We start from the raw sequence: 14,195 nt of genomic DNA on the forward strand, positions 1-14,195 counted from the left end.
TTCGGTAGCTGTTCATTTTCTCGATCTCATTCCGACGGATCCGTAAGTCTCGGGGGATGCGAGATGTCCCGAAGTCGATAGTGATTAAAACTTTGACTTAAACTACCCGACCAGAACTCGGTTGGCTATTCGAGGATCGATTTGGTATTCCGGATATGTGAGAGCCTGCTAGCCCGGCACAACGAATTGATCCGTTGTACAAGGAATGAAAATTGACACGGAGGCAATGATCAATGCTGATCGCAAGAGTGGCACTACTCGAATCTATATTTGCAAGAATGGTCGGGTTGCCTCGAAAATCTCAAAATATCTGGCAGTAATATATCTATTCTATTCAGCTATTTTAACATTAGAATTCGATTAATGATGAGCCAATATCTCAAACTTATAATATAGCAACATATACGTAAAGAGTAAATATAAGTAGCAAATATATCAAAAGAGCATAATATTTATAACTAATCTATTTAAGCGATCAAATGCGCAAATGAGAGCAATTATTGTTATTATATTGTTAGAATAAAAATGAAACAATAAGGGGGACGCAAATCGAATTACGCAAATAAAAACTACCCGGCACTTAATGGCAGAATTTGACTCTTGATCATTTAAAATCTGTTTCCAGAAATATATAGAAAAGAAAGATGCTTGCTGATGCTGAAGATTGAAGTGTTTACGTTATTAAGCAAATGTACAAGGAGTGTATCCTAATATGGGGGGCCCGGCATGCGGGTCTAAACGCCGACTAAGCACCATGAAATTCTCATCGATCGCGACGACGACGACGATGTCGACGAAGAGAGAGAGAATCAGAATCAGAATCAGAATCATCATTTATTAGACGCTCTGGGACTACGTCCCCTAAAGCGTCGAAACCAAATTACAAAGAGTGTCAAATAAAATAAACATTCGTGCATTCATATATAACAAAAAAATAAAAAAAGAGTAACTACAATGGAAGATACAAGAGTAAAGTAAGTAAAGAAAATACAGATACTAATAGCTAAAAAATGATTTGCAAGAGCTGTAGGGCAAAAAATAGTTTACACAATAATCTCAAGATACGCTTAGGTCTACCGACAGAAATCTCATGCGCTTAAAGATGAGAACAGAAATTTATATAATTTCGCCTTAAAAGAGCCGATACACGTCGTGTTGCGAATGTCGGAAGGGAGAGAATTCCACAGCTCGGCAGCAGAGAAACAAAAAGATCGCTTAAAGAATTCAGTACGGCAGAGCGGAAGGTTAAGGATATCGGTTGGAGATCTAGTATTCCGCTGCATGTTTTCATGCCTAAAAGTAAAATTGCTGAAGATAACTTATGGCTTTTCCTTCCTGAGTACAGAGAATGTCAGACTTCCCACCAAATATGACCGCCTAAGATCGATCTTGAGCCAGCCCAATCTGACAAGATACGGAGTGATGTGTTCGTCGCGCTTGAGGTTGAAGATAAAGCGCACACATCTGTTCAGGGCTCTCTGCAGGCGCAGGTTATGCTGGCCTGTGATGTTAGTGAGAACTGTGCAGCAGTAGTCAAAATGAGGAAGCATTAAGGCAGAGACAAGCTTCACACGAAGAGGAACTGGGAGAAGTTGCCTGCTAAGTTTAAGCTGGTAGAGAGCCGAATTCACTTTGGAGATCGTTTTAGTCGCCTGTTTTTCCCATGAGAGAGTGCTATTGATTGACACACCCAAGTACTCCACCGAGTCCGAGAAAGGAATCGCGGATTCCCCGACTCGAACCTGAGGCACAGAGTCCAGATCGACGTTCCTTACAAAGCGCGGTGTTCCCAAGATCATTGCCTTTGTCTTTCCAGGGTTGATCGTCAGCTTGTTATCGACAGCCCACTGCACAATCCTCTCTATATCCTCATTTATCCTCCTGATAGCGTCCAAAAGAAACACTGGCTCAGCATGCAGATAGATCATAAGATCATCCGCGTAAAAATTGTACTTGCAGTAATGTAGGACATTTCCGAAATCCACCAGGTAGAGGAGAAAGAGAATCGGTCCGAGAACAGAACCCTGTGGTACACCCTTTCGAACAGTTCTCTCAGTCGACGGCATCCCAGTGGACGGGTCGCGTACCGCCTGTTTTCTATTGGTTAAATAGGAACAAAGCCAACGCAGAGTAGAGCAAGCAAAGCCCAGATTCCTGGCCTTGTCAATCAAGATGTCGTGACAGACATTGTCAAAGGCCTTAGAAAAGTCAAAAAATACGGCTATAGTGATCCTCCTCTTATCAGCAGCCAGCCTGACCTCGTCCAAGACCCTTATGAGCGCCGTCTGCGTGGAAAAATCCTTTCTGTAAGCAGACTGAAAAGGGTCGAGAAGGTTGTGTTCCTCTAAGTATCTCATAATCTGGTCTGCCGCAATGCGCTCGAGGACCTTCGAGGTAGCACACAAGATAGAGATTGGCCTGAAATCATTTAGCACGGCAGGACTTCTAACTTTAGGGACGGGACAGACAATGGCCGACTTCCAGACCTCAGGAAAGACCCCGTGGGAGAAGCAAAAGTTAAAAATGTGAGTTAAGGCTAGGAGGATGCTCGGAAGCGCCCTAACCACCAGGCTCCGAGGTAGTCCATCCACTCCCATGGCATCCGACTTACTCTTGCCGATAGTCCGAACAATATCCAGGGGCTCAATGTTGCTCCAATAAAATTTTGAGTCATCATACGCAGTCTCGCCCAAGTAGATGGCCTGGATACAGTCCGTGTTCGACGTCACGTTGCACGTAAAGTGGTCAACAAGTTCCTCGCTGGTAAAAGCGAGATTCTCCGTCCTTGCTTTGGATTTAAGAAGACCGAATTTTCTGAGTTTTCGCCAGATCTCATTAGGCTCATTCAAATCCTGGAACTCCTCATGGAAGAACTCCGACTTAGCCCTCCGTACCTCGACCTGCACCAAGTTTCTCAGGCGTCTAAAGGTGAGGTAGTTAGCGTCCGTTCTACTCCTCATCCAGACTCTTCTGGCTCTATCCCTCTCCCTCATCCGGGATTTAATATCCTCCGTGAGCCAAGGTGCTGGCAGGTGCTTGGGTCGTATGACCCGGAAGGGAGCATGTTGGTCGTAACAAGTCAAAAGGAGATTGTTGAAGATATCAACTTTTGCGTCGACACTAGCTGCAGAGTAAAGCTCAGACCAGTTCAGAGACGCAAGTTCGTCGAGAAAATTCTCCAGATTAAAAGCTCGAAAATCCCGAACTCGGATGGTGCGCTCAGGGATCCGCTCTATCCTGACATCGTATGTGATGGCGATGAGATCGTGAGCGGATAGAAAGCAGACCTCACGCTGCACGTAATCGACAAGCTTATCAGACTCATCTATAAGGCACAGGTCAAGCAGGGTGGAGGCAGTACGGGTATGATGCGTAGTGGTGTAGGGCACAAGAAAAAAGTTAGATGCGCGAACAAATGAACGAATATGTTCCGAGTCAAAGGTCGAGGAACAAAGATCGGCATTAAAATCCCCGAAAATGATGGAGTGCTTGTAATTAACCGACAAATCAGAAAAGACGTCAAAGAAATCCGAAAATCCGCAGTGTGGTGGTCTGTAAACAACAGCTAGTAGTATCTTGGAACAGTTCCTGACAGAAATCTCAAGAATTAGATGTTCAGGACCTTCACAGTTGATGTTCCCGGATTGGCGCAAGGTCGAGGCCCGGAAAGAGTTCGACATGTATACTGCCACCCCCCCACCACCTCTACCGACACGGTCGCATCTCAGGAGATGATATCCATATAGAGAGACCATATGATCAGGTACATGCGGTTTTAGCCAGGATTCAGATATGCAGATGATATGATATCCCGAACCAACGAAAAAGGATCGGAATTCATCAAGATGTGCAAGCAGAGATTGGCAGTTGACATGACAGAGACGAAGATGATTCGTAGGCTCATTATCCATAATTAATGCTGCTAATCCTTTCCGACATACGTCTGCGTAAGATGGGACAGTTCTTGTTGTCAAGGGCTGAATGTTGTCGTCCTGCTTGAGGCAACCATCGCTTGCAGTTCCCGCACTCCGGTGCCCCGCTCCTCAAGGTGCAATTCCTAGTTTCGTGACCGCCTGCACAGTGACCGCATATAGTCGTGAAACGACAATCTTTCGCGAAATGACCGAAAGCAAGGCATTTGAAACACTGTAGGACTCTTACGTAGTCAGTAATCTCGCAGGCAAAGTAGTCTAAAAATATGTACCGGTCTTTAAGCAAATGAGTGCGGATGTCCGGAGTGACCTCAATCACGCAGTTGGTCGTGCGCCGATTATCTTTCCGGGGAAAGATGTACACAACTTTTAACTCAGGCGCATCGTGGTCCTTTAGGTTGAGAGTGACAAGATCCTCCTTTATCTCCTCCCTCGACATGGTGCATGGCACTCCGCGAATCAGTAGCCTAGGGTTGATTTTGCCTTCCTGCTCCAATCTGAGTCCAGCGTCTTCAAGTTCCCGAGAACTTTTTATCTTGGGCAGATTCACAGTAAGTGCCTCAATACGCACACCGTTGTTCTTCGCTGACGTAATTCTGTTGACCTTAAGGTTGTACTCAGATGGCTTAATGGTCTTTTGCAGCACTTCCCTGGTTTCCCTAGACGTTTTGTACTTCGCGGAGAAATCCTCCTTTGGAGTAACAATCAAGTTGGTGGTTCTAGGTACCTCGATAGAGGAGCCGCGAGCCACCCGCACGCACGATTGCTCCGAAACCACCGCTGCATAAGAGGGCACAGAGGAAGCGCCGGCGTTCCTCTGCTCTATTGGCTGAAGATTGCCGCTCAAGCTAGCTGTTAATTTGTCGTGGGCATCAGACAAGGCGTCGCCTACTATGCTTCTGACCGTTTCCGCAATGTTAACCTGTTGAGAATCGCTTTCAATCATCTTAAGATATGCCGCAGAGAGTTCAATAAATGCCTCTTTACAAGCGCGAAAGGCCGAATCGATCTGAGTTCTCTTTTCAAGACTTTCCTTGCTAGTCAGTAACAGTCTCGACACATTGTCGTGATGCCTGTTAAGAGATTGCCTCAGGGCATTGACTTTCGAAGCATTTAATACAGAGTTTTGCAAATTCGCCGCCGATAATGTACGCGTAAGACCTTTCGTAATATTTATATTTGTGTTTTCCCTCTGCCCGCCGCCTTCCGTGTCCGCAGAAGTGGGAGAAGGATCCGTCGTCCGCGGAGAGAGAGAGAGAGAGAGAGAGAGAGAGGCGCCAGGAAGACCGACACGCCGATTTATAACGCACTAAAACCGACGATGCGTGTGATCTGCGTGCGTCTCACGCATACCGCACGCACCTACACGCATCCCTCTCGCTACAGCTAGCGCAGATATCCCTTCAAATCGATTCGCATCAATTATGATACATGGAAGTAAAAATTTAAATCTCGGAAGTAACGCAAAGAACAATGCTTCGTGCTTTGCTTCAAATTTCTAAACGCGTCGTAAGAAGTGCACGCGCGCGGATGTCAAATTAAAAAGAAACCCCGATTAACAATTGAAAGTATGATTCATTGTAATCTCGACATTTCTCCTTTACCACCGTCACGCGGGAACATGAATGCCAAGAGGAATATCACAGTCGAGTGGGGTAGCAATTCCACCGTTTCGCATAAATATTTTTCATCACAGTTTTCCGTCCCTCTCGCGACCAAGAGGGAAATGTTTATCGTATATTACGGGTGATGGGGGTTAAGCGCGGTGGAAACATTTGTTAGGATAAATTCCAGCTGTCTGCAGGAAAGAGAGAAAACGGACGAGGCGGTCGAAAGTTCTGAACATAACGAATTACTCGAATATTTAATGTATATACGTGATTTCGGATTTCGTTAGTGTGCAAAATAGTTTGGAATGAGGGATCCGACACTCGCTCTCGTATCAATTACCTAACTACCCGCAGAGGGAAGGAACGAAAAAATAAAAAATAAAAAGAAGAAAAAAGAGATAAGCGCGAGACGATTCTAGTCAGTCCGCGCCATTTGTCTGCCTCCAACTTTTTAATTAATAACATCGCCGAGATGACCGACCTCACGAAAATCAGAGCAGCCAGCGTTTTAATCCTTTTCCGAGATACGTTTCGCACGTTCGTGGATTAGTCGGGCTTAATTTGCTACAATGTATGTGCGCTATCGTGCTGGACGTCAATTTAATTATCGCCATACCGCAATGGCGGAAAGAGGGTACTTAATGCTAATTGCGATTAAGCTGGACAGAAAAATCAAAATATGTTCATTTTTTCAAAAAAAACAGAATCTAATTTTTTATTAAGTTTTTTAAATTTAAAATTTTATTAAAAATATTGGCCATGCATGTATCACGAATTTTTATCTGCAATGTAAAAGACGATGCAAATATACATAAATATAAAGATATAATAAGGCTCTTAACTTGATATTTAAAGAAATTCAAGAAAGTAAAGTTTATCTCAATACATATACTTTTCATATAATAATCCTGTCTTATAATAATAACCCGATAATAGAACCATCGATCATTATTTGAAGGTAATTTATGTCAATTTTCTGAAGCTGGTAGATAAATGAGAGTAAGAAAAGTGATGGTAGAATATACACCTGCGTAATCATGATTGCTTTTTTTGATGCGTAAATACAAAAATATTTTTAGCAAGTAGATCCCGTCGTCCGTGTTCTCCTGTCGCTGCTCGCAAAATTGCGTGGACCGGATGCGAAACTCAGTTCCCGCGTTTCGCGCGCTCGCCCATTCTTATTCCCGCGAAATAACCTTAAATTCTGTTTGCCAGTTCTTTTTACACAAAGGACCGGATATGTAGATCGGGCATCGGGGGGGTCTTCTCCGTATGAAAGGCTAATATCGTGCCGCTACGTGTTCCGCGTGCGCGATGCCGATTGTCGAGGCAGGCAGCGTCAGGGAGACATAAGGATACGCGAGAAGAAGAGAAGCACGCGCTATAAAACCATTGCCTCGCTGATCATAGGAGGGACGACTGTATTCAAATCGTCTCCCAATGTATCTCACGATCGAAGCCAGACGGGAAGAGAGAAAAAGAAAAAGAGAAAGAGAGAGAAAGAGGAAGCGTATCTTTTTTTCATAAATCCATAACGCGAGTTATAAAACAACCATTTGATGGTGGAAAATATCGGACGAGCAACCCTCGAGATGATTTGCTGATGTATCATTTTTATTGCCGTATGAAAGTCTTTATATTGGATAAATTTCCATACGCAGCGTAAATATCGCCGCCTCTTGATTGCTTTTACAAACTGTGAAACTCAATGTTGACCAAATATAGACGAATGTAAAATGTCGTCAAAAAATATTTATAAAATATTTGAATTACAATTATAAATAGAAAAAAAGAGAGAAAAAGAATTTGCATATTTTATCCAATTTAATATAAATGCGGCTAAAAATACTTAATTATATCTACCCTTACGAGCCAAATGAAGAATAATGCAAATTATACAACTTGCATGCATAAATTTGATTATATAAATAAATATATAGGAATTAATTAAGACGCAAGAAAAATATATAATTGCTTATTAAAATATATATCCAATTAATTAACTTATTAATGTCATTTTTTCGTTGTATAGTAAATCAGAAAGTGAAAACTAATCGAGGACTTATTCCTTAATAAATATCTAAAATCAAAGCACATTCTAAAACACACACACAGCGAGTGACGGAGGAAGAAAACGAGACAATCACGAACCGCAAGTTGGTGGAAATACAGTTTCAATGTGAATTTTCCGCGTGTGCTAGAAGCTGTCTGTGCTCGACTGTTCATGACAAGATTGGTCGTCGACGTGGACGACGACGACGACGACGACGACGATGACGATGACGACGCGACGGCGGCGGCGACGACAACGACGACGACGACGATGGCCCTCGACGACGACGACGTCGACGACGACGACGACGACGACGACGAGGACAACGACGGTGGCAGTAGCATCCTGTTTCCTCGTGGGCAGTAAAGGCGAATCGTGGTGCTTTTCGGACGAAATAAGCGAGGTAGTAACGTCTGGAGCGGACAGATCCCATTCCGGATTGCAGATCTGCCACCCGCAATCCACCCGACCCTGTGCCTGACCGCGGATCGGGCGCAAAAGTTTGCCTCGCTCTCTCTCCCCGCTCATCGCACTTTGCAGGTGAAACAAGGGACCTCGTCCGGAAGAGAATTCCGATACATAGCGCCGGCCGTATTGGCGCAACCACGACCGATATTGCTGGAGGTTAATCGCTATATAATACCGCAAAAATTTAGAAAATAATTCGAGATATTATCTAGATATAAAAGTTACGATGATAGAGATAAAAAAAATCAGAAGCTTTTGAACATAGTATTTTATGTTCTTAAAAAATATGCGTAATGAGACCAATCTGCACTCGCCGTCCTAAACTATTGTAAAAATCAGTTATGATCGGAATACCAATAAAATATATGGTTTTACGAGCGCGCCTTCGCGTCGTAGAAAAATTTCATTTTCGCGGCGCGAGTCGGGCGAACTTGTCTTTCACAGTTTGGCTCGCGACACATAAGCGAATATCGGCGCGGGGCATTGTTGCGCGTATAACTTTAGCTGTCAACAGTTTTACGATCCGCTGGTCGCGCGCACTCTCTCCTCCCGTTCCCCCTTTCTTTCTCATCGCCGAAATCGACGGTTTCTCCCCTCGCCCTTTCCGGGGATCGTTCGTCTATCATCCATCTCTCGGCGAGTGCATTTCATTTTCGCGAACGGACGTATACCGGGGCGTCTGCGAGAAAATTTATGAACAACCCCATCGCGAAGGAAATTGCGGCCACGAGATTTCGTTCGCAGCGAAAAATACGTGCGACCGACCGGTTTTGTACGTGAGATTTTACGACCTTACGTGGCCACGGAGTAAAACGAGCGGTAAACACATTCTGAGCAACGGCGAATTTTTTTCTTGTCGACTGCCGAAAGAGCACAAGGTATTAACCGCGCGAGAAAAGGTTTACGACGACGCGTGCGAGTGCGAAGAAAAATGAACGCTAGATTTCTCTTATAAAAGTCGTACAACACAAATTGCGAGGCAAAATTCGAATAATGATACACGTGTAAACACTCGTAGACGAGGCGCGCAGACAAAAATAGAATTAATTAATCCGAACGCGATGCCAGTAACGAATTTCTCACCGCGATGGTGTTTACAACAAGGAGAGGAATTGCTGGAACTGGCAAGTTTAGATTTCCCCGACCGACCGAGCGATACATCGGGTATACATACAAATACGGAGGAACAGGTACGATCTTATCCCATGGGAATATAGCAATCTTGCAAATATTTGGATGAATTACACGTACAACGTCGAATCACGTTGCTTGGCTCACACGTCGAAGTTTGATTCTGCCACGAATAACACTTTTATCTGTAGGAATAGTAAATTATGTATCGGTGGCAGATATAGGAAATATTTATTTCTTCTTACATGCTCGCATGAATATTGCGAAAACACGGGCAAAAGTTTTAAAGACGACATCACGTTATATATCGCGTAGCAGAACAGCTCGGTTATATTTGCGGATAATATTGACCGGGGCTGTCACACCCTCCAACAAATTTCATATTTCCTCTTCGGTAGTATCTTCGACCCCGTAACAACTTGGAGCCGCGGGATCGACACTAACTCCATGTCTTTCTTTTACCCCCCTCATACATTATTTTCTTTCCGGCGTGTTCGAGTATTTACACACATAATCTTCATATTTATTCGCGTTATCGCTTCGTAGACGTATAAATATTTTCCTCGATTAAGCGGAGAGAGCAGAAACGTCCGGAATAATTATCTCTGAACTTCACGAGCGCACATGCATAATTAAACGCACAAAATGGAATTGCACATTTCATAATTACAATCCATTTCATTGTGTTAAGTCTCGTTACTACTTATATTTGATTATTTTAATTATTTATAACTTACATTTGGTTACATCATGTAATTATAATAAATGCTCTAAAATATATTTAACCCTTTTCAATTGTCACCAAATCGTTTTAATTATTAAAAAAAAAATCTAAATATTTATGACTTGTTTGTATATAACTACAAACGTTTCAAAAACGTTTTGAAAATTTTTGGATAAATTAATTTTTAAATATAGACCACTGAGAACTATATATTAATTGATTTGTTTAGTTATTGCCAATTTTATTTTCAAACACTTATAATTCAAAGTCTATCAATGCTTCGACGTTTCTTAAAAAAAAAAAGAAAAGAACTGGCCATGTAATTTGCAGAAAAGAAATAATGGTTAAACGATCTTAACAATCTATATAAATAATGAAAAGTTAATGTGTTTATCGTTTCTCTAATTAAGATTGGCAACAAGGTAGGAAAAAGACTGATCGCGGAATATTGCAGTAATTTCCAACAATCAGTACCACAAAGTTGTATATAAATACCACCATATCTCTCCTCCACGAAATTGCGCTACCGATATCACCTCGCAGTAATTAAGGTAAACGACGCGTATAGAAAGTTTACAAGCGCAATGAACTCTCGACTGGATATTTTATCTGTCAAAAAAGGAAGAAACCCATGGAAGCCGCGGCGCACTTCTCGGAATACAAGGTGTTACGTTCGGTGTCGCGATATTGGCTGCACTCTAGCCCCGGCGCGTTAAGGGAGCGCGCGCCTTGGCGCGGTTTGTTCTTGTTGTTGTTGTTCGACAAACTGCTGCAAAATTACTAGCCGGCCGGCTCTGCGCACCGTAGCCAACGTTAACGATATTTGCAGCTGGACCGGTCGTGAAGTTCTCGGCCCTCACTCTCGCCTCTCACCCCCCCTGCCGCCGTCGTCTACGGCAGCAAAGGACTCGCCACGGCTAATGGTCAAGTCGCCGCGACCTGCATGACCACAAAGTGATCGCCTTCCTCACTTCCCGACTTCACATGGGATATTTCCAGCGTGAAACGCGGGTCGTGACACAAGGTACCGGATGGTGCAGCGAGCATCAAAAGCGTCGTAAGTAACAAAACTTAAATAATAAATACCGAGACGAGACAGACAACTCGCGACTTACGTATTATCATGACCATCTTATCATCGACCCTGTTGCTCATGTAGCCGGACTCAAGAGCAATAAAGCGATCGCAAACAGTTTGAGAAATTGAGAAACGGGCCGAGAAAATGGAGAACACCCTGCGCGCGCGTCCTCCGGTTTTAATTTGACGCAAAGTACAAAAGAGAGCGAGGCTCGTCCGATCGCCGAATTACGAGAAAATCTCGGGCGTAACAACCGATTAACGATCCGCGGCTAATTGCGATTGTGTCGGCTCGCCGAGCTACGAGCCGAAGACGAGGAAGGGATTAAAAAATGTCCCGATATAAAAGCAGGAACGGCGCGCGGCTGCGCTTGCAAGAACGCACGAGGGAGTTAACGTGGCGGGACGGAGGAGAAAATCCAAGTAATTAACAACTTTTTGAAGCCAAGGGATAATCTCTGGACGGATTCCCTTCGTTTGGCTAAAAGAGTTTTCCCCGGCGCTAAGCCGTGACCATTTGGCCGACTACGTCGTAGTCGTCCTCGTCTCCTCGTCATCGTTCTCGTCCTTTCCCGGAATTCCGTACTATTCTCTCGTCCCACCTCGGTGTTTATAATTAAACTTTTTTCCCTACCGACCCCCTCTTCGGCTCGCCTCTATCTCTCGTCGTGGCCATCCTTAGTGATTCTAATTGTCGGCAAACTTCCCCGGGCTCCCCCTTCTCTCTCTCTCTCTCTCTCTCTCTCTCATCTCTTCTTCGGGGAAGAATATTAGAAACGATTAATCTCGTGAATTTCACGAATCTCGCATTCATAGAGATATATAATCTATCAGCAAGCTATTAAAATGCACTTCTACTTTACGACGATCCTGAACGGCGTCAGTTTTATCTGTATATTGTACTACAAGGGATTATTTTCGTTTGTAGATCCGTGTACAAGCGATCGGATATAATACAAGTTAGCTCGCAGCGCGGCGAGTTCGCAAGTTCCCTAAGCGTGTTTTCAAAATGGTGGGCGAATTCAAAATTTCCGAAATAATAACAGCTTGCGCAAATAATGACCGTCCATACGATCCGCAGCTTTTCATGCAACGCGCAATGTTCTCGGGGAGAACTTTTAATACTACGAGCACACAATATACACATTCGCATACCACACACACACACTCGTACGCGAACGCGTGGGCGCGCAGTCGAAGCTCGTTGGCGGCTGCTTAGCTGTTTACCGTCTGGCACGTCGTCGACAGGGATTGTTCGTATCCTTCTCTCACGCGTGCATGCGTGTACGTGCGAGCATAATGCCGCGCAACACACAACCCAGCGAACTAGTTACAACTTTGGATATGTAATAGCGCGTGTAGGCGATTAGGCGGTCGACCAGCGTTGCCAGGACCATCGAAGTGTCGGATTACAACTTTGCCTGTATTTCGTCAAAAACGGTTGCTACACAGAGCGGGTTATTGTTAAGCGGCACGGCAAATTCACCGTGAAAACACGTTAATATTGCAAATATGATCACTCCGCTGAGAAAATGACCCTCACTGCAAATTTTTATCTAAATGAATGCATAAAGCATGGTGAATAATACAGATCTGAGTCAAAAATAACTTTTAGAAAAAAGCGAGAAAGAAAGCGAAAGATTGTTCAAAAACGGGAGTACTTTGTATTGTATTTTATTTTCATAGATGAAATTTCGCTCTGACGTAAGTAAAAAGAGCATTACTTTTGCAAAATATGAAGATGCATCAACTGCAATAAAAAAAAGCGTCAAGGTCTGAATCTACAGCCGGCGATGCAAGCCAAGACTGTAAAAAGAGCATTACTTTTGCAAAATATGAAGATGCAACTGCAATAAAAAAAAAGCGTCAAGGTCTGAATCTACAACCGGCGATGCAAGCCAAGACTCGAAAAAAATCAATTTTGTGAATTCAAGCGCAAAATTTCGGAGAATAAATAACGCTCTTTCCGCATTTGCTAACGTTTCTAGCTAACACAAAAAAATCGTGCCGAAACGTTGCACATCGAGACAATTTTACAAGACTGGCATAAAAAGGGAGGTGCCGCGAATGGCGAGGTGGATAGGGGGCAGGGAGAAAACGTCGCTTCCCGCATCACGGATGAATAGTGCGCCCCACTCGGAAAACCACCCCCTTGACTCGCGCGTCGCACGTGTACACGCGCTCGCGAACGAGCGAGCGTGTAGAAACGGGCCCGAAGCAGATACGATTCACACGGCTACGACGGATGGTTCTCCCATTGTCGGCTGGCTGTTAATTAGATATCTAGTCTTGCCGCTCTCTCAAATTTACCTTACACACCGCCCGGCGCAGCCAACCACCCCATTGTCGCCTGCTCCCACGGCAGTCGGCGTGGCGTCTACTATGCGCCGCGACCGACTGCCGCCGACTGTGAATGGCGGTACGCACATTCGCGCGACACCGCGCGGTAATATCACGACGACGGTATGTGACATAAATCCAAGAGCGGTGTATGCAGCGGAGCTTCTGCTCTTCCTACGCCTCCTCGGACCGTATAACATCTGCGAATGCGTTTGTAATCGCGACGATTTCATTCGTTTCGAAGATGAGAATGTTCAGGTAAGGCAATTAATGATGCAAACGATTAAGGAAAGAACAGAATGCAATCAAACTTATTCTGTACGCGGAATAATAATAAATCAAAATGTTTCTGAGTTTATTTGTTAACGTAAAGTATAATTACTTGGAACAATAACAAAAATTGTATTCCTGCAAGTTACAAAAAATAATTTAATTTATTGCTTTAAAAATACTCTTACTTCAGTGACATAAAACATTTCTGTTACTTCCAAATATTAATTCTCATTATTCAACTAAATAATTCTTTAACTATTTAACTATTTATACAAGGTGGCAAATCTTATATAAAGATTGAATCTTTTAGGATAACAATTGAAAGAAGTACATTTTAGAAAGAAGGTTATACAATTATTAATTCTTTAGATTATTGTTTTATATGTATACAATATCATCCGTTTTATTATCGACAATTTTGATTTATAAACAATGTAGTCTTTGTACATCGTAAAAGAATAAATCTGCAATGGAATGCCGATCAATATTATAAAAATTAAATCTTTAAATCTCTTCTATTTATCTAACATATTAAATATTTAAATGTATCATGATAATAATATCGATTATAAAAGATACATTAATTA

The 14,195-nt window shown here is 43.3% G+C and overlaps 1 protein-coding gene across 1 annotated transcript in view; it reads right to left on the minus strand.

Moving 5' to 3' along the window:
* Nucleotides 1–3,903: 3,903 nt before the first annotated feature.
* The window catches only part of LOC112458589, an 82,779-nt gene continuing 72,487 nt past the window's right edge, over nt 3,904–14,195 (minus strand). The window contains exon 4 of the mRNA XM_025022303.1: nt 3,904–5,033. Within this exon, the coding sequence (XP_024878071.1) occupies nt 3,904–5,033 (1,130 nt within the window). The remainder of the gene's footprint in view (nt 5,034–14,195) is intronic.

This window comes from Temnothorax curvispinosus, unplaced genomic scaffold (genome assembly GCF_003070985.1).
Source record: "Temnothorax curvispinosus isolate PA1 unplaced genomic scaffold, ASM307098v1 QBEX01009010.1, whole genome shotgun sequence".
Lineage (NCBI taxonomy): Eukaryota > Metazoa > Arthropoda > Insecta > Hymenoptera > Formicidae > Temnothorax > Temnothorax curvispinosus.